This window comes from Rousettus aegyptiacus, unplaced genomic scaffold (genome assembly GCF_014176215.1).
Source record: "Rousettus aegyptiacus isolate mRouAeg1 unplaced genomic scaffold, mRouAeg1.p scaffold_m13_p_8, whole genome shotgun sequence".
NCBI lineage: Eukaryota > Metazoa > Chordata > Mammalia > Chiroptera > Pteropodidae > Rousettus > Rousettus aegyptiacus.
The window spans coordinates 42623011-42648458 of NW_023416311.1; the positions used below are offsets into that span (position 1 = coordinate 42623011).

The window sequence follows — 25448 nt, forward strand, 5'->3', positions numbered from 1 at the left end:
GAAGGGAGAGAAGGCTGTTTCACTCAACCAGCTATCCCTCTTTCCATGACAGGCTCATTCCACTCCCTCCAGCATCTGGATTTTTTTTCACTGCCTAAGAATTTTGATAAAATAATAAAGCGTAAACCAAAATAAACACGTTTATCATCTTTCAGTTTTCAAAGACATTCTCTGGGTCCAGAGCTTTTAAAATGAAAATGGGTATTTAGATTTAGAAATTATTTTAAGCATGTGGGCACAAACACACTGGAAAATCACTAGGTGTGTTTTTCTGTTTTGATTTTTCAGTGTCATCTAAATCTTCCATACTGAACATTTTTACTTAAGTGGTCAGATGAAGAAACGTTCTGTAAAACATGGGAAGTTGTAATGACATTCTTATAAATTGCCCAGGACAATTTGTATTTTTTAAAAAGCAAGATGAGTGGGCCAATTAGGATTCCAGGAGCAGGCCACTGATTGTTTTGTGAATGATGCAGACACTTTAGATTTGGAGTGGTGTTAACATTGTTAATTATTCGGGGCCTCATCAGACTTGCACAGCAGTAGAAATCGACATCCGCGGTCTGCACGGGAGCAGCTTCCCCGGGTCCCGGAAGCTGGCCCGATGGGGAACCGGGCCCTCTGCCTTCGCCCTGCGGTACAATGCGGCATCCACACTACACCCTTTCTTGGCTTGACAGGCACCACCCCAGAATGAGCCCTGTAATCTCTCACCAGCAATACCATTTGGCTTCGCTAGGCATGTGTTTTCTAGTCTTTCAACTATTTTGAGGTCAGTTCTGCGTCTGGCGTGCTAGGAGGACACACACATTTCCATCAACCCACAGTTGCTGGAAGCCATAGCAGAGCATTAGACACTTTTTAGCTGTTTCACTATTGAATGCAATTTGCTCTGAGGGAATTTTCCTATTTTGGCTTCTAATATGTTGATGAATTATTGAAATTTCAATTACTTTTGTTTCCCAATTTAGCAGGATGGAGACATCCAAGATATTTAATACAAAAAGCTTTCCGGCTGCCTTTAGAGAAGGGTTCTCCTGGACGGGTTTTGGTTCCTGGGATGGCAGGGTTCAGCTCTGCTCCTCCTGTCCCTGGAACTAAAGTACTGCATGGCCCTGGGACTCCCCTAGGTCAGTGCTACTCAAGATGTGGGCCCCTGACTGGGTGTATCAACCACATCTCCTGGGAGCTTGTCAAATGGACAGATCCTGGGCTTTGTCTCCACCTACTAAATCCAAATCCCTGGGGTGGAGCCCTGTGTTTTTCACAAGCCTTCATGGGAATTTTGGTGCACCTACAAGTTTGGAAAGACCGGCCTTAGATGTGGTGGTGCTGATTCTTCCCAGCAGGGCCTGGCACCCACTTATAAGGGCCCTTGGGTGCTGTAGTCAGTTTGCCCTTTAAGATAGTCATTGTACCCAGTGATAAAATTGTTCAAGGTCATCAGAAAGACCAGTCGCTAACAACTGTTTTTACTTACTTGGAATACTTCTTTGTCACTGAACCATAACCATAGTGAAGCAGGATTTGGACATTTAAATTCTATGCAGGCAAATGTGTGTTTTAAATGTCATTCAGAGGGCCCTACCTTTCATTTTTATACAAAAGGGCTATTTAGATATTCCCTCCCACTACCCCGGGGCAAATCCCATCTTGAAGACCCTAGGGAAAAGCTGTGGGTACCATCTCTGTCTCTTCACCTTAGCTTCACCTTGCCAGTGCGATCTCTCTCCTACACTACACATATTGAATAACTTGCAGTTCTACAAACATAACATGTCATCCTGATGACTGCTCTTGTGCAAGCTCTTCTCCCTACTCCAACTCACCCACACCGCCAAAGCCAGCCCTTACTCATCTGCTATAACCCTGTTCACCTATAAGACTCTGCTCAGCACCGCTCCCTCCTTAACCCTTCCCCGAGGACTTCAGATGGAAGCACCTTCTTCCCCTTTTCTGCTTCCTACAGCACTCTTAGACATTTATAGCACTCGTGTGCACTTATGTCGAAACTATTTGTCTCTCTCCTCTGCGCTCTGAATTCCATGAGAGTGGAATTTTCATCCTGGCTTCTCTATCTGCAGTACCCAGGACAGCCAGCAGGCACATGAGGCTGCATGAATAAACGTTCCTTAAAGACGGGCATTCCACCTCTACTGGAAGTTTCCCAGTGCCTTAGATAAGTGTTCGCCTCGCGTTTGTGAAAGCAGATGATGGGCGATGGCAAGTCTAATTAGGAATATAGTGACTTTTATGTGGACTCAACCAACTTAGTTTTTCTGTGAAGCTGATCTCTAACGTAAATGAAAGCCCCGCCATCCACTCATCTGGCTCGTTTGCCCTTTGGCCGGGAGAACCACCAGCTGTGTCTAAAGGCATTATTATTTCAGGTGCGAGAGCTTCAAACTCGACTACAGAGCGTTCAGGCCACGGGGCCCTCCAGCCCTGGCCGCCTCGCTTCCACCAACCGCCCAGTTAACCCCAGTACCGGGGAGCTGAGCACAAGCAGCAGCAGCAACGACATTCCCATCGCCAAGGTGAGCTCCAGGGGATGGTGGGAACACTTCCTGTTATCTGGAAGCATCAGCCTCTACCGAGTTTGGCTGCCGTGCGGGTATGTGATTAGCGCAGATAGCCCTAAGGGGCTTCCCTAGGGTCTTGTACAGGCCTCCTTCTTTGGAACTGCAAGGAGAGATAACCCACTAATAGTTTTAAGTCTCTCTCAGCTATAACCTGGACTCCAGCTCTCATTAATCAGCCAGCTGGAGCATGTCACAGCTGACAAGTCATTGTGGAAAATGAGACATTTTGTCAGGTTCTACTACACTAAGGTGTAGGTGGAGAGGTACCCTCAAGGACTAAGGTTCAGCCCAGGAGGGGACCTCAAGTGATTAACTATGATCTCCCCGCTCACAGGACTGACAGCCCTGCCTGCAGAAAATAGATTATGATGGGCAGGCCATTGTGAGAAGTATCCCAACCCACTCTCTGCAGCCCCAGGCTCATATGTTGAATCTACCTCAGAGAGACTATTTCTCCCCTTGCCCCATAGCCTTGCCGGTCTCCACAGGAAAATTGGTCCTCAGCCATCAAGTTGAGAAAGTTTAGCCAAACCAGTATTTCTCAGCCAGAATGACTTTGTCCCCCAAGGGATACATGACAATGTCTGGAGACATTTTTGATGGTCACAACTGGAGTGCTACTGGCATCTTGTGGCTAGAAGCTAGGGATGCTGCTAAACATTCTACAATGCACAGAACAGCGCCCCACAGCAAAGAATATCCAACCCAAAGTGATAGTGCTGAGGTTGAAAAGCCTTGGGTTAAGGGGGTGGTAGGAAAATTGGACAGGTGAGTTGTTTTTAAGAAATTGATCAGTTTAACTGATGTGGTTAAATAGTAGGCCTTTATACACAGTCTCAATAGTTTATCTATGAAGTAAAAAGTCTTTTTTAATAGCTTGTTGTTTTGTTTTTTGAGATTGCTGAGAGGGTGAAGCTGTCAAAGACTAGGTCCGAATCTTCATCATCCGATCGGCCGGTCCTGGGTTCAGAAATCAGCAGCATCGGGGTGAGTTTTCATGAAAAGCAAGGCAAGGAAGTCCCCAATAGAGCTGTATAGACAATGGCTTAAGGATGATGGAAGAATTTCCAAAGTTTACCTCCAGTAAACCAGTTAATTATAATAATAAATCATACCCGATTTCCTTCCAGAGGGTCAGATTAAAATGTACAGTGGTTTCCACATGGTGAAGTACTTCTTCAGCTTTAAGGAAGATTTTTTTTTCCCTCTTCTTGAGGTTTCAAGAAATGATTTCAGAAAGAAATGATTTAGGACTAGTTACTGGTGATGTAGATGAAAGTTTTGAGCTATCTGCTTTATGTCACCCTGCTCCCCAGAGACCAGGTGAGTCAGGAAGCCCTGAAAGAACCTCACCTTTTGCACGTCCCTCTTGAAAGGCAATGTACTCTCCAGTGGGGATGAACACTACCTTTGAAGCATATCCCAATGCTATGACAAGTCAGAACCTTCCAGTTTAGTACCAGAGTGCTCATTTGTAGAGCCTGCAACCCCCTGGGGTGAGCTGGTGGATGATAGAAAGGGAGTAGTTTTAGTTCCCTGGGGGATACCTTTTAGGATCAGGGATGAGGCTGGGAGAGCCAGCTGTTTGATCTTCAGGGGTAAAGAGAGACTGAACAGCACTTTGAAGACCCTAATTTAGAATTCTGTGCTGAGCAAAAATTGCATGCATCCAAATTCCATGCCAAATTCAAATTATGAAAATAAAGGCATTGGCCGCTCTCTTTGGCTACAGCTGCCAGAGACAAGGATTCGGAGTGGTAGGAGTTTAGGAAGCGGGGAGGAAATCCAGACTCTGCTCAATACTGAAAATTTTAGGGATTCTAAAATGGCATGATCCTCCAGCAGCATGTGTTTGAAGGATGCAGCTGTATTTTGATTTTGTTTATATATTGTTTTCACAGTACATAGTTAACTTTTTATACTAGAATCATGTTACACAAACTAAAAAAAAATCAAGGTAGCCCTCTCCTGGTGTCTAATCTTTAAGGAATATCAGTTTTAAATTGTTTTGCATGCAAAGCATGCCTGGGGACTGATGTCCTTGAAGTGACACTGTCCAGAAGGGGTTTCATGCTCATCTGTACAGGTATCCAGCAGCGTGGCTGAACACCTGGCCCACTCTCTTCAGGACTGCTCCAACATCCAAGAGATCTTCCAGACACTCTACTCACATGGATCTGCCATCTCTGAAAGCAAAATTAGAGAGTTTGAGGTAGAAACGGAACGGTTGAATAGGTAAGGAGAAATCCTGTGTATTTGAGTGGCGGTGGGAGCTTTCCTCTTTCCTTGTTGCAAAAATTGATTCAAGTTGGCTTGTGTATTGTGACACAGAGTGATGCTGTCAGGCTGGTGACTGGGAGTTTCCACTGTCTTGCTCATCAGAGGAACACTTATAGCAGTCAGAGCTGGCTTCATGGGCGAGAGACATATACATTTGAATACCCAGGGCCTCATGCCTAGAAGGACCCCCCCCACACACTTTACTGTTCTGTTGTCATCATTTTAAATTCTTAATTTATGAACCAGGTCCCCTGCCTTTCATTTGGCACTGTCTCTCAGAAATTATGTTACAATTCCTGGAGCTGTTCATATAGAATAACGAGTAGGTCGGAATGACAAGATGGCTACCAAGCATGCAGTCCAGTGCTGCTGAGAACCACAGAGACAGGTTCTGGAATGTCAGGTCAGCATCCCAGCAGTCCCCGGAGGCATCAGGGACCAGCAAAGGCAATCTAATGAAGGTGTGCTTGAGATTAGGCAGGCTGGTCTAACCTTCTCTGCTCTGAGGATTGCCTATTTCTGTTTATACTCTGCAAATATGTACAATCCTCAGTCCCTGTATCCTATCCTTCTTAAAATAATTTTATTTATAATAGACCCAGTTTTATGGATTCTTCCCAAGTCTCATGACAGAGGAGGTAGAGTTTGCACTCCCGCCTCAGGGCAAAGACTGGTTGCCTGTCATCCCAACAATGAGAGGGCTGCTAAAAAAAAGAAAGAGAGAAAGAGAGAAAGAGAGAGAGAGAGAAAGAGAGAGAGAAAGAGAGAGAGAAAGAGAGAAAGAAAGAGAGAAAGAAAGCAAGCAAAGGAGAAGGCCCAGGGCCAAACCATGGTAACCACTCTGACTCAGAATTGGTCCTGCAGTGGCAAAATGGACTGTCAAATAACATCTGAGTGTGGCGTGGCTGCCTTGACCTACCAGTCTTCAGTGGAAAAGCATAGTAAGAATTGGAAAGACTTATGAACTAACCAGAAAGAAATGCGGAGACCATTTTCCATCCACCATTGCTTAATGCCATTCCCCCTACGTATGACAAACCTGAACAAATTGAATTATCATGTTAGGTCTCCCTGATTGGAAGCAACATGCTTGAGAACCAGGGAAATGTGACAATCTAGGTCATTTTAAATCTTGAAATTAAATGGTTTCCTTATTAAATTCAGAATACTTAAGAGTGACAGTTCTGATGATTACCTTGTAGCAGGAAAGAAGCAGCCCTCTCAGTATCACAGGCCAGGGAGTGCTTAAAAATGGAATCAGGTATGTCCTTTGCAATTTAATGACTTCAGATGCCTTCAGGGGTTCTCTGTTTAGTGAGGATCTCCTCTCTAAAGATTCTGGGATTTAACAAGCCTTTGTGGTTGAAGTTGGGGGAGGTTCCTTTCTCATCAATTACGTATACCTAGGAGAGACCCCAAAGAGGAGGGAAATATTGGGTGCTTGTAATTCACATCATTATGATGTTTGACAGTATACAAAGGGCTCTCACAGACAACCACTTAATCATCAACTTGGGAGGGCAGAATAGTCCCATTTTGCAAATGAGAAAACAAAGGCTTCACGGTGAGTGACTTCTCTTAAGTCTAGAGTTATTAAATAGCCTAGCCAGGATTCTAAGCACTGCCCTTTGACCTCACCTCTGTTGTCCTCTCTCTGATCATAGCTGCTGCTTCAACTCAGGAGTTCTCAGAAATAATCTACCAGTATGTCCTCATATCTGTTAAACTACTATCTCAAAGTTGTAGGCCTATTACACTCCAAAAAAATGACAGCTTTAACTTAGTGAGTGAGGGGGATCATAACCATTCAAAAGTGTTTCTTCATTTATGTTAAGCACCTACTATATGCTAGGCATGCAAAGGAAAGTAAAACAGACAAGGTCCCTGCTCTGACGGAGCTTGTATTCCGTTAGGGGAACTAGACAAAAAGCAAGCAAATAAACAAGATCATGAGAAAGCTCCAAGTTAATAAGGACACTGTGATAAAACAGCAGCGCGGGTTGATTTTCAATAGATGGCCAGGGAAGGCATCTCTGAAGAGGTGACATGCGTAGATCAAGATTTTAACAGAAAAAAAAGGAATACACATATGACAAAGTAAGAAGAGTCTTTATGAGCCAACTTATGAACCTCAAGGCTGGAAAGAGGTTGGAATGAAATAGGAGCTGTCCAGAGGCCAATGGAATTAAAATAGAGTGAGAGGAGTAGTTACATCAGATAAGGCCAGAGTAGTCAGGGCTGGGTAGGATATGGCTTTCGAGGCTGTGGAGAAGTTTACTCTTTATTCTAAGTGTCATTGAAAGTCGTAAAAGGATTTTAAGTAGGGGGAGAATAGATCCAATTTAAAGTTTGAAAGGTTACTCAGGTGCAAGGAATGGAAAGGGGCGGGGCAAGAGCAGAAGCAGAGAGAGTGTTGCAGTGGACCCCGAGGGACAAAATGAAGACGGCGTGAAAGGGCAGGAGTCAGTATATGTTTTCTGGTAAAATCCATAGAGGCCGAAGCTGGATTAGATCTGAATATAAGAAAAAGCGATGGTCTCAAAATTCTCAGGAATCTCACCTGTATTATATTGGGTAGGTAAAGGAGGCATTTACTGAGATGGAGAGGATGGGGGAGGACGAGGCTTGGGAAAAATCAAGAGTTCTAGTCGGGAATGTTGTATTTGAGGTATCAATGTGACACCCAAATGGAAATATCAGGCTGGAGCTAGATAAGTGAGATTGGCACTCAAAAGAGAGGTCTGGGCTGGAGAAATTTGGGAGTCATGGACACATAAACGGTTAGTAAAATCATGGGAGTGGATAAACATCAACCCTAGGAAGAGAGTGTTGATAGAGGAGGGGTCCCTATGCTGAGCCCTGAGGAAATACCAACCCTCACAGATTTTATAGAGAGCAAGGAGACAGAAGAAATGGACTTTGAGACAGGAAGAAAACCAGTAGAGACCTGTCATGACCCTGGTGAGGAAGAACATTTAATGAAGGAAGGAGTCGCCCATTCATGGAACGTGGCCTGAGTAGGCCCCTGCGATGGTTTTGGCTAAATGGAGCTCTGTGAGCTAGGTAAACAGCTTCATGCAATTAGTGGGGACCAGAGGTACACTGGAGCAAGTCGAAAAGTAACTGCGAAAGTGGGTACTGTTCTGAGAAGTATTCATGTGAACAAGGACAGAAAAGCATGTTCTCGCAACCCCTTACACTGAACTGACCTTGGACTTGCCTAAGCCTCACAGTTGTCTTAGTTATACATGCAGCATGCATCTCCCAGGTAGGTGTCTTCGCATTCTGCTCTCAGATACACAGTGGTAAGATTGATCCTCAAGGCATTAAATGGCTTCCAAGTCCCTTAGCATTTCAAGGGTCGTTTGTACTTGGTGTGTGTGAAACCCTCTTAAGACATGGTGGTCAGAGTACTACAAAGGGTCGTGCCCCAGGGAAAATGAATCATCGCACCTAGAGAACTGGTTTCCTGGGACAGTGCAGAGAAGCCGAAGGCTTATGTTTTTATGAGTTTGCCACAAACTCATTTGTTCTGAATTTATAGTTCTGATTCCTATAAAGCATAATGTTTCCACTGCCTGTTTTGCCAGTAGTTATCAGTTGTGAGACTATCCAACCTGGAATGAGCTTCGGACACGCTCTGTAGTTCCAGGTCCACTTTCCATTCCGAGGCCTTGTTCACCCACCCACTCATTCATCCTTTGCTTCTGCTCTGTAGTGGGTGGTTAAGAGCACAGGACTGGCGGTCAAACCCCAGGGCGAGACACTTAATCTTTCTGTGCTTCTACTTTCCCCTCTGAGAAATAGGTATAATAATTATTAGTTCAAAAGGCTATGGGGTGTATTATTGAGCAAGAGCTCAGCAAACAGGAGCTGCGGTTATGATGCTGCTTTTCATTTGTGCTCGTGGAGGTCGATTTATTGAAGTGTACCAGTCACGCCTCTCACGGTGACCTGAACTCACAAGGTTGGCTCCTTACCCTGGTTTATCCCCAGTACCTGGCGCATGGTGTGTCGATGTCTGGGTGAGAAATAGCCAGAGAGCTTATTTTTATTTCCAGTTCACACAGAATTTAGTGATTCTTTTACTTAGGATTTCCTCCTTTACTATTTCATATCAGATACATTTGCTAAAACATCTGACAAGCTCACATCCTAACCTGCATTTCCGGCCTGAGTCTAGAGGAGATGACTGAAATATTGGCAAATTAATTGTAATCCTAGTACGAAATTGTGAAAGAGAGTTTTCTTCCTTTGTAGCCGTATCGAACACCTCAAATCCCAAAACGACCTCCTGACCATAACCCTGGAAGAATGCAAAAGCAACGCCGAGAGGATGAGCATGCTGGTGGGGAAATACGAATCCAACGCCACAGCGCTGAGGCTGGCCCTGCAGTACAGGTGGGGATCGGGCCGGGGGCCGCTTTCACCTAGAAATGCCTCTATAGGCACCTTCTGCATAAAAGTAGAAAGGCTTTTAGAAGATATACCGTGGGGTTGAACCAACAAATACCAGTGTGATACATGTTGAAAGTCAATGAGTACACTCGTAGCAGTTAAAAAAAAAAAAGAATGATGAGTATGGTGTCAGTAACGGGGATGTTTCTGCCCACGTATTCAACTTAAATATTATTTCATAAAAGAAGATGAAAGTAAAGACAGTCAAAACACAGATGGTCTGTTGACTAAATGTTAAGTAAAGCAATATTTCACTCAAGTAATATCACTCAGAATATCAATTTTTGTATTACATGTTCATTTGTTCTTTCCAGTCTTTATTCATATTTGTATATATTTTACGTTGCTGTGAATCGAGTGCATTCTGTTTCTTCAACACATTGTAGTTTTGTAGTGTTGCTCAATAGTCTCCATTTATTTTAATGGCCGTATCCCCTACATCAAGTTTATGTTATTTTATTTACTCATTTCTCTAAAAGACATTTAGACTTTTGCAAACTTTTGACATTGAAAATAATTCTATAGTGAATAATATAATACAGATAAGATCTCCCTTCTTTTCACTATTTCCCTCGAATAAAATTCCTGAAGCAGAAATTATAGGTCAAAGGATAGGAATATTGTCATGGCTCTTCAGGCATGCTGCCAGTTTCCTCCTATGAAAACAAGCCAGCTTAAATGACTATGATTCCTTCATTGCTGAGCGAGTAGTATATGAATGTACCACGTTTTTTCAGCCTCATCAGCTTTGGAATTTATCTATTTTAAAATTACTGCTCTTTTAGTAGCTACAAAGCTATGCCTTATAATTGTTTTCATAGGTTTGTTTTATTAGTGTCACCACTTAGGCCTATTCGCAAAGGTCCCAGAGTAGTGACTCTATCTTACTCTTGGCATCCTCTAAAAAGTCAATATTGTTTTAAGAAACATTGTCTCTTCAAAAAAATTTCAAACCAAAATATACAAGACCAAAGCTAGAGAGCAATCTTACTTGTTTACAGACACACCAAAGCAAACAGATAATCCAATTCTGATAACTCTGGAAACAGGCTACTCTTCGCCCACAGTCTGCCTCTCATCCTCATAGATGAAGCATGTCCCAGTATCTCCAACCTGAAAGTCGGACTGTTCTTGAGAGGAGGAGCTGCCAGCACCCAGAGCTAGTAACCAGGCCCTTTTCCTTATCTCTTAGTAAAGGAAGATGAAGGTAAAGACAGCATGGAGAAGCTAATCAGTTATTTGCTCAGGAGGGATTTTCACTACTGCGGGTACCTTAGCCGCGACCTCTCCGGCAGTATGCACGTGGCCCCACCTCCTGTGCAGATGTGGGTCCATGCGGGGTCACCAGCGACAGTGAGAAAAGGGTCACCTCTGATCCTTTACCTGGTTTGCCCAATGATGATGGGCACAAAGAGGAGAGATTAATGTTTTTTTCTTCTAGAAATCCAAGCTCAAATTCTTGTCAGATATCTAGTGTTTTATGAGACAGTTTTCTAAGCGTCTAATAGAACTGCGGTGATGGAACCGTTCTCTATCTGTGCTGCCCAGTGTGGTAACTACTAGCCACATGTGGCTATTAAACATGAAATATGGCTACTGCAGTGAAGGAACTGAATTTGTCATTTCATTTAACTTACATTCTTTTTAATATAAATAGCCACATGTGGTTACTCTATTGAATAGTGCAGATCCAGGTCCAATAGTCTTTTTTTCTGGTCTAAATTGTCTCCTTTCAAGTCAAAATATGAAATAGGTAACTAATAAAATAGGTATTGCCCTTCGTGAGGTGTTATGTTACCTATTGTTATATAACTAACTATTAAGAAGGTCGTCATCAGGAACACCTCCGGAATGTCACAGTTTTTAGGGTCAGGAATCTGGGAGTGGTATAATTAGGTGATTCCAACTCAGGGTCTCTTCTGTTTTTCTGGTCAAGCCATCAGCCAGGACTGTGTCATCTGAAACCTTAACTACAGCTGGCAGATCTGCTTTTGAGGAGGCTCATTCACACAGTCGTGTGGTGACTGGCTTTTGGCTGGAAACCTTGGTTCGTCGCCACATGGGTCTCTCCATAGGGATGCTCAAGAGTCTTTACGACATGGCACTGACCTTCTCTTGAGAAGATGACCCAATGGAGAAAGTGCAGGGAGAGAGAGTGACCAAGATGGAAGTCACGGTGTTTTTTTAATAACCTAACCTTGGATGTGAAATGCCATCACTTCCACCATATTCTCTTAGTCACACGGCCCAGCCCTGGTACAGTGTGGAAGGGGACGGCACAGAGGTATGGGTACCAGCATCGGGGTCCGGGGGAGCCATCCTGGAGACTGACTACCACAGTGTATTTCCTTTCCCTTTTAGGTAGGATCATCCAAGGGGCAACAAACTTGCCTCTCCCACATTTGGTGCTTTTTTTGTATTTTTCTAGATCCTAGTTCAAAGTTAAGGGGGGAGGTGCACAGCATAGAAGAGTGAGCCTCCGGCTTTGCCCAGGGTGTTTCTTCGCTTACTGGACGGTGAGGCTGAGAGGCAGATCGGGAGCTGGTAAGAACAGTGCAGTAAAGAGCCTCCTGGTCCTCTGCCACCGTTGAGGATGCCATGTGCTTCTGTTTCAGTGAGCAGTGCATAGAAGCCTATGAACTCCTCCTGGCGCTGGCCGAGAGCGAGCAGAGCCTCATCCTGGGGCAGTTCCGGGCAGCCGGTGTGGGGTCCTCCCCTGGTAAGTGTGGCCCAAGCCCATTTGTGCCTCTTCCCCATCTCACCTCCTACCCCTTTTGCCCATCTCAGCTGTCGGCATTGGAACACCTCCCAACATGAAATTTGCTTATCGAGTGTATTTTTTGTGTGTGTTTTCCTCATGACTGAGTGAGTAAATTGTTTATGTTAAATGCAGCAAGAACTGGAGTGGAAACAAAATTACAGACAAGTTAAAACAAACAAGCCCTCTTGGGAAATACATTCTCCCAGGCTGACAGTAGGACCAGATGGAGCAGGAGACCCACGTTGGTGATAATAGAGACTGACTTTTCCATAGCCTTTCTCTGTGGAGCTGGTTATTAAGGGATCCCTCTGCTGCCCACGTGGCCTTTGCCCCATCTTGCAACTTTGATTGGCTATGCTTTTTCTCCAGGTTTGTTCCTTTGGGTAGTATTGAAGCATAAGTTTCCTCTACTTCATCTCCAGGTATCTTATGAACACAGAAGAAATGTTTTCTCACCCTGTTCCCGTGAGCTTCATAGAATGCTAACACCACGAGCCCCAGCCCTGAGGTGGAGCAGAGGTGTCTGCTGACACCACTTTGCCTTCTTGCCTCCTCTCCCCTCCCCCCAGGGGTCGTGTGTCCAGTCGGCTTAATTTGTACCTCCAGATCTACACTGCCCCTCACTCTGTCCTCCCTCAATTTTGAGTAATTGGAAGGGGTATTAATTGAAAAAGACAAAAATGTGCCATCCTAAGTAGCAGCATCTGCTAAAACTTCATCAGCACTTGTGGCCTGGGCCTTGCAATAACGTGAGGAGGACTGCAGTAGAAGGAAAGAGAAATCAAGGGAGAAAGGTTGAATCTTTTAGTGCCAAGACCTGGAGCCTATGCCTTATAACAGTGTTTCTTTGGTAAATGGCAAGTAAACAGAAAATTGAAGTTACCAGATCACTCCCAAGCCAGAGATGCGTGGGCAGGCCAAGAGTCCCCAGCCATGGGGACCAGGCAATCTGTCATGGACTAGCTTTTCTTCAAGGGATGTGAGCCCCATTAGGACTGATCTTACTACCTGTCACACCTTGCAAAGAAGGTCACCATCAGGTCACCTCCAGAATGAATCCCCCTATCCTTGCCAGCTCCTACCTCCTTGCCTGGGGTCTAGCTTTTCCACTGAACACACATATTTTTCCTCCTTCAGTTTTGACATGTGCAGAAGTCAAGCACATCTGAGGGAAAGGCAGCATCCTGGGTATTAATGTCCTGCTTCATATCAAAGTTGCTCAGCAAGGGGGCAGGCCTTGATTTGTACGGGTGGCCATTCTCCACATTTCTCTTTTTTAATAGTATTACCATCCCAGCTCAGAAGTAGAAACCCTGCCAACATTTCCATTAGAAACCTCATTTTTCAGGGTCTTTTAACTGAACCATAAACTTTATTCCTCATATTAAACAGATCCTAAAATTATCTTGGCCTGCTATCAAGTTTTTTTTAAAATATATGTATTAAAGAAAGCGATCAATTAAAGGGGGAAAAATCAATCATCTTATTTCCAGTTTGTATCAGCGCAATGTCTTAAACCCTTTTGTCCTTGAAAGGTACCTTTTATTAGGCTTGTATCTACTCATCACAATTACTTGTAGGAGCTGGAAGGACTTAAATCTGCATTTAAAATATTTAAAATCAATTATGAAATGCTTTGTATTAATCTAATCCTGGTAGCTCGTGGATATATTTATAAAATGAGTCAGTCAGTAATTATCATGCCTACTTCTGAATTCAAAGAGCAGTCAATTGGTGAGATGTATGGAAAATATTTTATTTGTAGAAGGAAGAAATGTATGAAAGTTGTCAGAGAAATGGCAAGAGGAATGTCCAGAGAATTTCAGCCGGTAGGACACATGCACCCACATTTCCACCCCACTCCCCATAAGGCTGAGAGTTGGCTTCATTTTTAGCAGTTCCCTGTTAAATCTCGCTCTTCCATCTGATGGCAATGACTTTTGACCTGTCATCCTGCCCTAATGTGCCATTTAGTAGCACAGCAAAGCCGTACTAGTTTGTGGCATTCACCCACAGTGTCAGCTATTGTGTTTTTCTTTGTTTTGTCTTGACCGCGTAGGCATTCATTATAGGCATTGTAGGTGCTTTAGAGCAGTGGTTTTCAAACTGTGCCCTGGGAAGCTAGAGGGGTTTCCTTGGGCCTCAGTGGTGGGCTCGGAAGGTGGGGGAGCTGAAAGCATCACCACGCCCCTTCCCACTTCGACCAGTTCTCCATGTATCATTTTTGTATCTTAGGCATAAGATTTCATTTGAAAATTTTCGGAAGACTGTGGATCCAGAGCGTAGAGATAGCAAACCAGTGACTTGTTTGGCCAGCACGATTTTTAAAACACAGCAAGAATATGAACATCTTGGGCAGGAAATTTACTATCTGGCTCTGTGCTGGTGCCCACCACTTCTGATTTCTTGCTCCAGCCCAGTTACCAGGCTCCTGGAGGCATTAGAGCTCGCCACTGACTATGACCAAGCTGAGAGAGAAAGATCAAGGATAGCATCAGTACAAAAAATACAGAGCCAATCTAAAGTTCTCATTTTAACCATTAGCTTTGTCTCTCTTTCCCACATAAAGCTGTAACTGAATCCATAGACGTGGGAGATAAGGCACAGCTTTGCCTCAGTTTCTCCCTGCCCTCATTCACAAGGAGGTGCCAGTGCAGGGAAGAACTGCCAAGCAGGAGACTTGTGACTGGATGGGAGGAAAAGCCCGGAGCATAGATAATTAGAAAATCATAGCATGTTATAGCTTGTGACAGACCTCAGAGATCACGTTGGCCAACCCCTTCACTTGTTGTTGAGGACAGTGGAATCCAGAACAGAGAAGTGCTGTCCTGCGTACAGCTTCTAAGCGACAGAGCCAGTCCCAGAACACAGCCATCCACTGCTGATCTCTCTCCAGCATGCCTCCTCTGCCCTGAGTACTGAGAACTGATTATCCAGACTCACTCCCGGGCTTATTGTACTTAGATCTGTATTGACTAATCCATTGGCTTCTCTGCAATATAGGAGACCAGTCAGGAGATGAAAACATCACTCAGATGCTCAAGCGAGCTCACGACTGCCGGAAGACAGCTGAGAACGCTGCCAAGGCCCTGCTCATGAAGCTGGACGGCAGTTGTGGGGGAGCATTCGCCGTGGCCGGCTGCAGCGTGCAGCCCTGGGAGAGCCTGTCCTCCAACAGCCACACCAGGTAATTCTGGGCCTTTCTGCCTCAAGGCAGACGTGTGTCCACATGTAGTCTGTTCAGCAGGCTTGACACGCAGTTACCCAGCTCTTAGGGACTGGAAGGCTTGGGTCAGGGCAGAATTCCCCGCCTGGCTTGCAGCCTGCTCCATCCCGGGAGGAGTCAGAGAATCAGAATGGGGGCACTAGCAAGGGCCTTCTGGTTTTGCCAGTGTGGAAACTGCGGCCCATAGAGAAGGGTGATTTGTTCAAGAAAGTAGTAGGCATGAAACCCAAACCCAACTTTCTGTCTGGTGCTCTTTCCCCTGTTTGGTTCTATTCTCCATTTGTTTATAGTTCCTGATTTCCAAGAAGCATTTGAGGTAGCTACTTGCTACAAATGGTCACACAAGACCCAGACTACTAGAAGTAGGACCCAGACCCAGTCCTACTTACAGCTCCATTCTCTCCCTTCCTCTTGTGCCTCTGTCCTTTGTAAGCTCTTCTCAGGTAATAATAGCCTCCTTTTGTCTCATCTCTTCTGCCTCGTACAGTGATGCCATATTCATAGCATGGACCTAATAGGTACTCAGTCATGAACCTGAGGTCAAGTCTGTGGATCTAAAACTAAAGTGAGTGCTTGAAAAAGATGAGGAAGAAAGCAGTAGAGATCTTGCTAAGCATAACTTGCTGGAGCTTTTGGAATCTTTTGGATGAGGATAGATTATCAGATTGAAAACCTTTAGAGTGACCTTCTCATTTCTTGCTACCAAAGCCCTAAAAATATGAGTGCTTTCCCTTATAATCAGTTCTCATTCTAGGAGGTACTTCTGTTAGAGATTCTCAGGTGATAATCAAACTTTAAAAGTCAGGAAGGGTAATTTATCCCATTTTCACAGGTTAGAAGACCTTGGCTCAGAGTTATATAAGTGACTTTCCTAAATAAGGTCACATGATGGATAAGTAAAGGGAAATCAGAACTCAAACCCAGGACTTGGGCACCAAGTGTATTGTTCTTTCCACTGTACCAGGTTGGATCTGGTGACATTAAAACATAGTGTCTGCTTGCAGATCACGTGACTAGAACCACATAAGGGTAGATTGACTCTCAAGAGCTGAAGGAAAAATATTGATGTTTTCTTGGTGCCTGAAAGCAACGTGATGTTTCCATCTCTTTCCCACTGGCGGTGTGTAGCCATCTGCCTAAGTGCATCCATTTACCTGTCCTGGACGTGGTGCCTCAGGAGAGGAACAAGCCCAAGAACACATTTGGCCAGGTGCCCACGAACACAAGCGACCTATTTCCTGTTGACTCCGGCAATAATCGTCTTATTCAGTGAAGCACGGATTATAATTTATTTTTTTTTTCTAAAAACCAGGTTCTTCTGTTTAAACATAAAAAGCAGATGCTCTTCTTAATCACTTTTCCAGATGTGTGTAATCTATAATTTCCATGTTCATTTACAACAGAATAGTAATGTAGTTCTCATGTTGTCAGTGATCTTGTTCTGTTGATTAGTGAGCATAAGAATTGGGTTGACAGGAAGTGTGTGCTGTTTCAGTAGCTTGTAAGGGAAGTGTTACAGATTTTTTCTCACACCTCCCCAGCCCCAAAATAATTTTGTTGTTTTAATTTAAATCGGACAATTTTGGAGTCAGTCAGGAGTAGGAATTCTCATAGTAGAAAATTCTTGTAGTATCATCCATGTAGTAGAAATCCTCATTTTGAATATCTGTTAGAAATACTTTAATGTATAAATGAGCCTTGATTTTGAGGCAGTCTTCTAAGAGAAATTTAATTTTAGCTAATATTTTCCTGCAGGTTGAGGTCAATTCAGCACAATCTCTTTTCAAGGATGACCTCCCTAAAGAATGACCCTTGAACTAAATTCAGTCTCAATAGTATCTTTCCATCAAAGTACAGAGGACTTCAGCCCAGATTTCATTTCTACTTTCACTCAGATTTCAGTTCTCCTGAAAATTCACTTTCATGCTCCCGCCCAAATCAGGACAGCCCGGAGCGGATACAGAAGAACCACACACGGGGCTTTCATGTGCCCCAACATTCTTAGGGCAAGACACAGCTCAGGGTACTTTACACTAAACATAGGCTCAGAAAGAAGTCCCAAACCACCAACCCCTTTCATAACCATAATAATTAATTTCGTTTGTCATTCCAGTTCAGACAGTCTCCTATGGTCAACTTTGTGGAAGAAAGAAAGAAAAAGGAGCTTTCTGTGTCGGAGCTTCATGTGGCTCTAGAAATCCCCTTCCTAACCACCTGGCATAGAACATTCTTTTTTTTTTTTAATTATTTAATTTTCAGTTACAGTTGACATTCAGTATTATTTTTTATTAGTTGCAGGTGTACAGCATAATGGTTAGACATTTATATACCTTACGAAGTGATCCTCCTCGATTAGTCTAGTACCCACTTGGCACCACACGTACTTATTACAGTATTATTGACTATATTCCCTATGCTGTACTTTACATCCCCACAACTATTTTATAACTATCAATTCGTACTTCTTAAACCCTTCACCTTTTTCATCCAGCCCCCAATCCCACTCCCATCAGGCATCTATCCATTTGTTCTCTGTATACGAGAATTCTAATCAGGGTGTCAGCTGTTCCTCAGGGACCCGGGAAAGGAAAGCTGAGTCTCAGGCCCCCGGAGGCCTTCCTGGAAGCACGCAGACAGCTCCTGATGACAGGCGGATCGTGGTTTTAAAAGGAGCAGCAGAAGAGTAGTTACCAACAAGGAGAAAAAAAATGGTAGCTAGCCCATCAGTTGACTGTTGGCCAGGAGCCCGGGAATGCTGCTGTTTCACTTCTGAAAAACATAGCCATGGCCTCATCAGCAAGTGTAATCGCCTTAATGGAAAGAGTAACTAGGTAATGTTGATGGCCTGGATAGCTTTATCAACATTATACAGCAGAGAGGCAAATGGACTAAATTGTTGGGGAGTGGGGATGGGAATTCTTAATTAAGCCTACTCTTTTTGTCAAGCATCACAATTTCATTTCACTTGGTGGAAACACAGCCATCAATCTGAATCTACAAAAGGACATGTGGCCAAGACAGACTAATCTCAGCAAGTTTGCCCTCAGAGAGGTTGGAATTGAGTTCTTTTTGTCCTACCATCAGGTGGGGACCACTGTGAGCCATGTAAGAATGCAGACCGGAGCCTTGTGGTGACCCCTGGGCACCTCCAAGGAGCCAGGACACCACCTGGCTGACCACGCACACAGGGGCATAATCCCCAAATTGGAATGGAGGGCAGTGGATCTCAAGATGCCCTCTAAGCTAGTCTTAAGATGAGGTTTTATTGGGGTAGAAAAGAAGGTTGAGGACAATGGAATCATGTCCACTGAAACAATGAATGGGATTAAAACAGCCACCCAGTTAAAAAAGGCCTGTGCCCCCACCATCAGCAAGCTTCAGGGAATGAGCGTTTGGGCCAGATCTGCTGTCGTAATAGTCATCTTTACTTCCCTCTGAAAAGGAGAGGTGTGTTCCCCATCCTGGTCTCGGGAGAGCCCATCTGAAGTCTCGGGATTAACGCCTGGAAGAGTCAGTAAACTCTAAAGTCCAGCTCAGACACATTCCTCAACATGGCAGCATGGTGCTAGGGTCTCCTGCTCAAACGCCCCTGTCGCTTATCTTTTAGGTGCTACGAAAACTAGGTAGAGACCTGAAATGCTTTTTTTGCATTTTTTTTTCTTTAAGACCTAACTTCTTAATTTCAAAAGAATTGTATGCTTGTTGTTAAAATAAATAAAAAATTAAAACCAAGTATCACATAAAGTTCTCCATGCTAGGGCCCTCCCTGGAAAGGACGCTGCAAACAGTTTGGGATATACTTCCACAGATTTATCTGTCTTTTTATTAGTTAAAACCCTTGGTTGCAAATGACAGGAAGGACTCAAATAGCTTAAACAAAAAGGAGTCTTAATGGAAGGATTTGGGGTCTGCCATACCCAGGCTGCGGGCAGAGGGCTACAGCGAGCCCGAGCAGCAGTAGAACCAGGCACCTGAGCACAGCCAGGCCAGACTTAACTCCAGCCCATATGGCCCCTACACTTGGCTTTCACCTCCTCCCTGTTGTAGGAAGGATCCCCAGAAACAAAACCAACACACGATCTGCATTTGTACAAGAGACTGCCTGGTTCAATGACATCAAGCAGGAAAAACCCGGGAAGGGATGTCTTGACCAGCTGGGCTCAAGCGCCTGCCCCTGCCATTTGTGGCCACGGCAGTTCTCACAGGAGCCACACTGAGAAAAAGAAAAAGGATAAGTCCCAGAAGAAGAGAGTAGATAAGTACTCAGCAGACCAAAACATGACTATATCTTTAATAACATGACTACATCTAATTTTTAACCTAACAAAGATCCTGTCATATGGATTCTCTTGAAACTTGCTTTTTCCCCCTGACATTATATCTTTCCACGAGTCCTTCTTTTCAGTAGTTGCACAGCTCCCCTTCCATTGGATGGCAATCCATCAGGTAGTTAAACGATTTCCTCTTGGTGGACATTTAAACCTAGTCTTTCATTGTTAGGACACTGCTACAGCCAGCATTCTTGTCCTTCTACCTTCCCCTCTTGTGCAGTTTCTGTAGGACCAATTCTAAGAAGCAGAATTTGCTGGCCCCAAAATGATGAATGTTTCAAATGTCAAATAGCATTCTATGCATGATCCAACTGTTTTCCTAAAGCCAGTGTGTGAGTGGGCCTCTTTCTCCACACCCTTTCTGAAACTGGGTACTATATTTTTTTTCAGTTTGGATAACCGTAGGCCAGAACAAAAGAACTTAATGTTTTAATGTGTATCTCTTATTAGTGATATTGAAAATCATTTATAATGTTAATTTTTCTAATGCCAGAGAAAATGTATCAGTATAGCTGTCAGGCATAATGGTGTCTGTCTTGCTGTGTTAGCAGTGAGCAAATCAGGGAGAGGGAATTTTTTTTTTTTTTAAGATGCCTGGTTCCCAACATTATTATAATGGCATCTTTAAAAATGGCTGCAGCTATAGACTCTGTCTCCTAAATATCTGTTTCTCATTTAGACTTCCACTGTCAGCTAAGTCCTTAGGAGCTTTCTGGCACCAGGCAGTATTTGAGGACTTTCATTATCTGGCAGCAGATTTCCCCATATCTGTATTTTGTTACATAATTCTCTTTCATTTAATCTCTGCTTCTCCTAGAGAATTCTGATGATCATTCAAGGGCTTACAGATCTCAGAAGTTTAGATTGTGTTTAGTGTTTTTGGTCCTTTGTGACAAGAATTGCTCTGCATCTCTCTAGAGAAGATGGGAGGATACTCCCAGTATAGCACTAGAAGACACAGGCAGTCGACAAGGTCTAACCATCTGCTTGGAGGGCTAGAGCCACTTAGGAGTGGCTAATGTGGCCACCTATCACCTGGGCTGACCTCTCCAAATAAATTCTAAGTCCCCAGCATAATAGAAGGCCAGTCCCAAGGCACTTTCCTTCTGAGAAAGAGCTACTCCTTGGTGCAATGAGATCTCAACAGGGGCCAGGTAAAATGATAAAAATTTAAAGAAAAAATCTATCTCTGGTTTTCAAGGCAGAAAAAAAAAAAATTGCCTTCCAGCTTTCTGCCAAGACAAGACAAGGAAGCTAAAGAAACAAATTTTTCTTCTAAAAAGCAGGTTGGAGAGTTGTCTTGGATGAGGATGGGACATGGTGGAGGGGAACAGAGAAAGGATATTTGAAATCAACTTGTGCCCACATTCCATTATGTCCAGGGCAGGCGGAAAGGTGGGGGGGTGGCCAAGGCCTGGCTCTTGTGGGCTTCTCCCCACTTCAGGCCACCTGGGTGCAATCTAACAAAAGATCCACTGGCAACTAACAGATGCAGAGCAAAACCAGCATGAGGGGAGCTCAGGCAGAGTGTCACAGTAAGGGCAAACACGCGATCTGACCCAACTCCTTGCAAAAGCAGCAAAACGCAAAACCGTGCAGCTCCACCATCCTGGGGTGGGCCGGCGGGGGGGGGGGGGGGGGGGTTCCATCTGCAGCCCTTTCTACAGTGCCTCTCAGAGAACATGTATGGCCTCCCACCCTGGAGAGGAGGAGTAACTCAGGCCACATGGAAAGTGATTTATTCCCTCTTGACAACTGAGATCATCCAGCATTCCAAGCTGGGAGAGTTAATGGATGACTTAACCCTTGCCCAGCGTTGGCAGCAGGCCCTTGGGAGACCAGCAGTGCCTTTGTCTGCAGGAGGCCAGAGAAAAGACCGGTGGCTTCTCCTCCTTTTACCACTGTCATAATCGTATTCTGCAGTGGAACGTTAAAAGCACAAAGCAGAATTGTAATTAACCTCGCCCGATCTGTTCCCCGCTTGTGTCCTGGAAGGGAGAGAGAGAAGCCAGAGGGGCTGTGGAGCTGTGGTGCTTATCTTGAAATTAAACTTTCCCCTGATTAAAGCATTTTAAAGCTCTGAGCTTCCGACAAGGGTAGGATCTCTTCAAGGAGAGGTTTTGTTCTTTTTTCTTCCTTTCTGAAAACTATACCCTTAGCAGAAAGAGTGAAACAAAAGTCTTCCCCACCTGCCTGCCTCTGGGCCTATTGTCTCCTTTCCACAGCCTGGCGATATGGGAACTATTAGTATCTACAGCTCGCCGCAGCCCAGAAAGCTTGGGTGGTTTACTGTGGGACGTAAAGCTAGGTAGTGGAGAGGAAATAACTTTAATTGGGTCTGCTGATGTCAGAGACCTGTTCGTAATCACTGGCACCCACCAGATCAGCCCAAGAGCACAGTGGCCTCTTCTTGAGAATTTGGGACGACAATGAAGTCCCATCACCTCACAGGCTGCAGTACAAATGCCCACTTATTCTATGGGGTAGACCAGTTGTCTTCAAACCAGGCTATGCCTCATGGTCACTGGGAGGGTGTGTTAAAACACAGCTTGCTGGGGCCTGGGAACGTGCATTCCTAGCACATTCCCAGGAGGCCACTGTGGCCAGCCCAGTGACTACTCTTTAACAGCCACTAGGGTAGACCAACCCTGCTAAATGGAAAATCTGCCGAAACAGTGTCACCTCAGCGCCTGCATAAGAGAGAAGTCTAGCTTCTAGTGTTCTCTGGATCTTGAAATTCCTTTTTAAAGTGAAGTAAATAAAATGTACCTCAAGTATAAATGTGATTTTTTTTAAAGAGTCTAAAAACAATGTGACAAAAAGGTCATCTAGGTGGTAGGTACATGGGTGTTGGTTATTCTCTGCATTTTTCAGTATATTTAAATTTTTCAAAATGATTTTTAATGAAAGGAAGGACTAGGCTTGTCGAGTGGACCTCTGATCCTGAGTCCCAGCCTCACAGGAAAGGGTTTCGTACCCGGAGCCGCCTCCCAGCACCCTGGGAGGGCGGTGTTGGTGTTCCCCAGGACCTGCGAGCACATCCCACGCTCAGCCCCGTGGAACACCTTGCGAAGTGCCACCACTTCAATTTGGTTTCGTTTTGTTGTCCATTTGTCTGTGGAACATGAGATGTCTGTCTTTCCATGTCAATGTTGGCAATTCTTGAAAGTGAGCTCTGAGTCCTACTTGAATGGTTTTGCCTACCGCCGAGCTATTTTCAGGCAGATCTTTATGTCTTTACTGAAGAAAGCTGAGATGCTGAGAGGGGGACCCATGTCTTCTCCCTTGGCTAAGATCCTCTTTTCGGGCCATTGTCATCCTCAGACACCCTGGCAGGCTCCCCGATGCCCTCTGCTGGGATAATCTTTGCTCTTCCACGCTTCTCTTGAGCACTTGCGCCTGAAGTGTTCCAACTGGAGGGTGTTGCTGCTTCTCCCTTCTCATCCTTTTTAAAATACAACTTAAGAAAACATGACAATGCTGATCAATAATGTAATCCTCCTTCCTACCTTTGCACCTTCTACCATCTCTCCCCAAGATTGTTGCAATAGCTCCCCATCTCCTTACCCACTGTATCTCTCCTCAGCACAGTGACCAGAGGGATCCTGTTAAAATGTAAGGCAGATCACGTCGCTCCTCTATTACAGACACTCCAGTGGCTTCCATCCTAATGCTAGAGAAAAAGTCACAACCTTTATAAAACGCTGCATGACCTGGAACCCTGCCCCTCCCACACACACCCTCCTCTCTGACTGTTCCTCCTCCTCCCTCTCCCCTAGCTGACTCTGATTCAGCCAGAATCCCATTCTTGCTGGCCAAGTTTGCTGCCTCAGGGCCTTTGCATTTGCCAAGCCCTCTGCCTGGGTCACTCTTCCTCCAAATATCAACATGGCTCCCTTTCTGGCCTCCTTCAGGTCTACTCAAATGGAACTTCATCTTCCGGGCCTTTTCTACAACCCTATTTTGAAGACTAATTTATCCCCTCTTTGCATTCCCTGTAACTGCTTTGTTTTTCTTCATGATACATCTCTCTGTCTGATGAATTTTATATTTTGCTTGCTTGGCTCCCCTATTAGAATATGAGTTCCACAAGGACAGGGATTTTTCTAGAGCCTAGAAGAGCACCCCATAGTAGGCACTCCAGTATTTTTAAATAAATAAATGATAGCTACATTTATTAGGTGCCTACTATGGTATGGGCACTATTCTAAACACTTATATTTTATCACATTTATTACTTGCCACAAGTTTACAAAGCATGTATTGCCGTCGCCTTCATTTTACAAAAAGGCACAGAGAGGTTGAGTCATGCACCTTCTACATTTGCAAAGTGTGGAAGGCGCTGGGATCGCAGGTAAAGGTAGTGCTTCTGTTTTAGGTTCTCCAGAGGAATGGAATGTATAGGGAGGGGGGAGGGGTGTGTGTGTGTGTGTGTACACGCACATGTGTATGTAGAGATTGATGGATTGATTTTAAGGAATTGGCTCATGTGATTATGGGAGCTGGAAAGTCCTAAATCTATAGGACGAGCAGATTAGAGACTAAAGGAATAGTTGATATTGCATTCTTGAGTCTGCACACTGTCTAGGGCAGAATTTCTTTTTTCTTTGGAGATCTACCTTAAGGCCTTCAACTAGTTGGATGTGTCCTGCCCACACTATGGAGGTTAATCTGCTTTACTCAAAGTCTGCTGATTTAAAATGGTAATCACATCTAGAAACTACCTTCACAGCAACACCTAAAATAGGTGTTTGGCCAAGCAACTGGGTGCCATAGCCTAGCCCAGTCAATACATGAAATTAAGTGTCACAACTTCTGAAGAGGTGTTGTGTGTTGGCCACCTGACCTTGCTTCCTTCATGGGGTGATTGCGCGTCTGATGTTCTAGAGCTTCCTGCCTAGTCGGAGTTCTCTGACTTGAAGACCACCCAATCACTAAGATGTTTCTCATGTACACAGACAGCTCAGTAATGTGTCACACATAAGAGCAGAATGGCCCTTGGTTACACCTAGGTTATGTGGAGATTACTTCTGCTGAGTTGGGGGCCTCATCGCCCCTATTCCAGTGTGAGGTGAGGAGGGTAGGCCTGACTCAGGGCAGCCAACAGTCTGTGGATGTCACTCTCTGCTCCCGGCAGAGCCCCTTGAGACAGGGATCTCGGGACAGCAGGGCTGTGGAGTGAGAAGGCTGTGTGTGGCCCAAGGCCAGTTGCACTGGTTTTCAGCCTCTTAACTAGGCAAGTCACTTAACGTCTCTGAGCCTCAGTTTCCAAATCCGTAATGACGGACATGATAATGCCAATCTGGCCTGTTTTGCTGAGAGTTCAATGGGCCTCTGCTTGTTTTTCTGCTGTCTTTCCAAAGCCAGTTCTATGAAGGCTGTGTCGAGTGTAGGCAAGTCCTGTGGGTCCAGAGAAGCTACTATCGGTCCAGGCTGGCCTCAGATGCCCAAGGACTGACCGGGAGGACTGGTCCTCACTCTGAGCTCGTGGAGGCAGGCTGCCCACTGCTGGAAAAAGCCAAACCCTCTTAAGAGCCATAGCTCAGTTTTCCTGTGGCACAGCCTTTCATGATCCGGGTCCCATAGAAGCCTTCATGACCAATACGTGCCCAGAGCTCAGCCCTAGGCAGTTCTCAGGGCTGGCAGCCCTTGTCCAGTCACTGTTTAGCATGGGTGGCCAACGGTCCTGTGGACCAGCCTGAGTCCTTATGGTGGACATGAGAGTCATGATTTGGGAGGAATGGCCAGCGAGGCCTGGGGACACCCTGCTTTCTCAGATGTGATTACACACACCTATGATTTTTTCA

At 44.7% G+C, this 25448-nt stretch overlaps 1 protein-coding gene across 6 annotated transcripts in view; it reads left to right on the forward strand.

Annotated features, from left to right (window-relative positions):
* The window catches only part of MCC (MCC regulator of WNT signaling pathway), a 377378-nt gene that overhangs the window by 322704 nt on the left and 29226 nt on the right, over positions 1–25448 (forward strand). For all 6 annotated transcript variants that reach the window (XM_016147258.2, XM_016147249.2, XM_016147267.2 and 3 more), the window contains 6 exons: positions 2394–2540; positions 3483–3572; positions 4672–4820; positions 9126–9266; positions 11939–12042; positions 15088–15271. In XM_016147258.2, coding sequence (XP_016002744.2) covers positions 2394–2540; positions 3483–3572; positions 4672–4820; positions 9126–9266; positions 11939–12042; positions 15088–15271 — 815 coding nt within the window. The remainder of the gene's footprint in view (positions 1–2393; positions 2541–3482; positions 3573–4671; positions 4821–9125; positions 9267–11938; positions 12043–15087; positions 15272–25448) is intronic.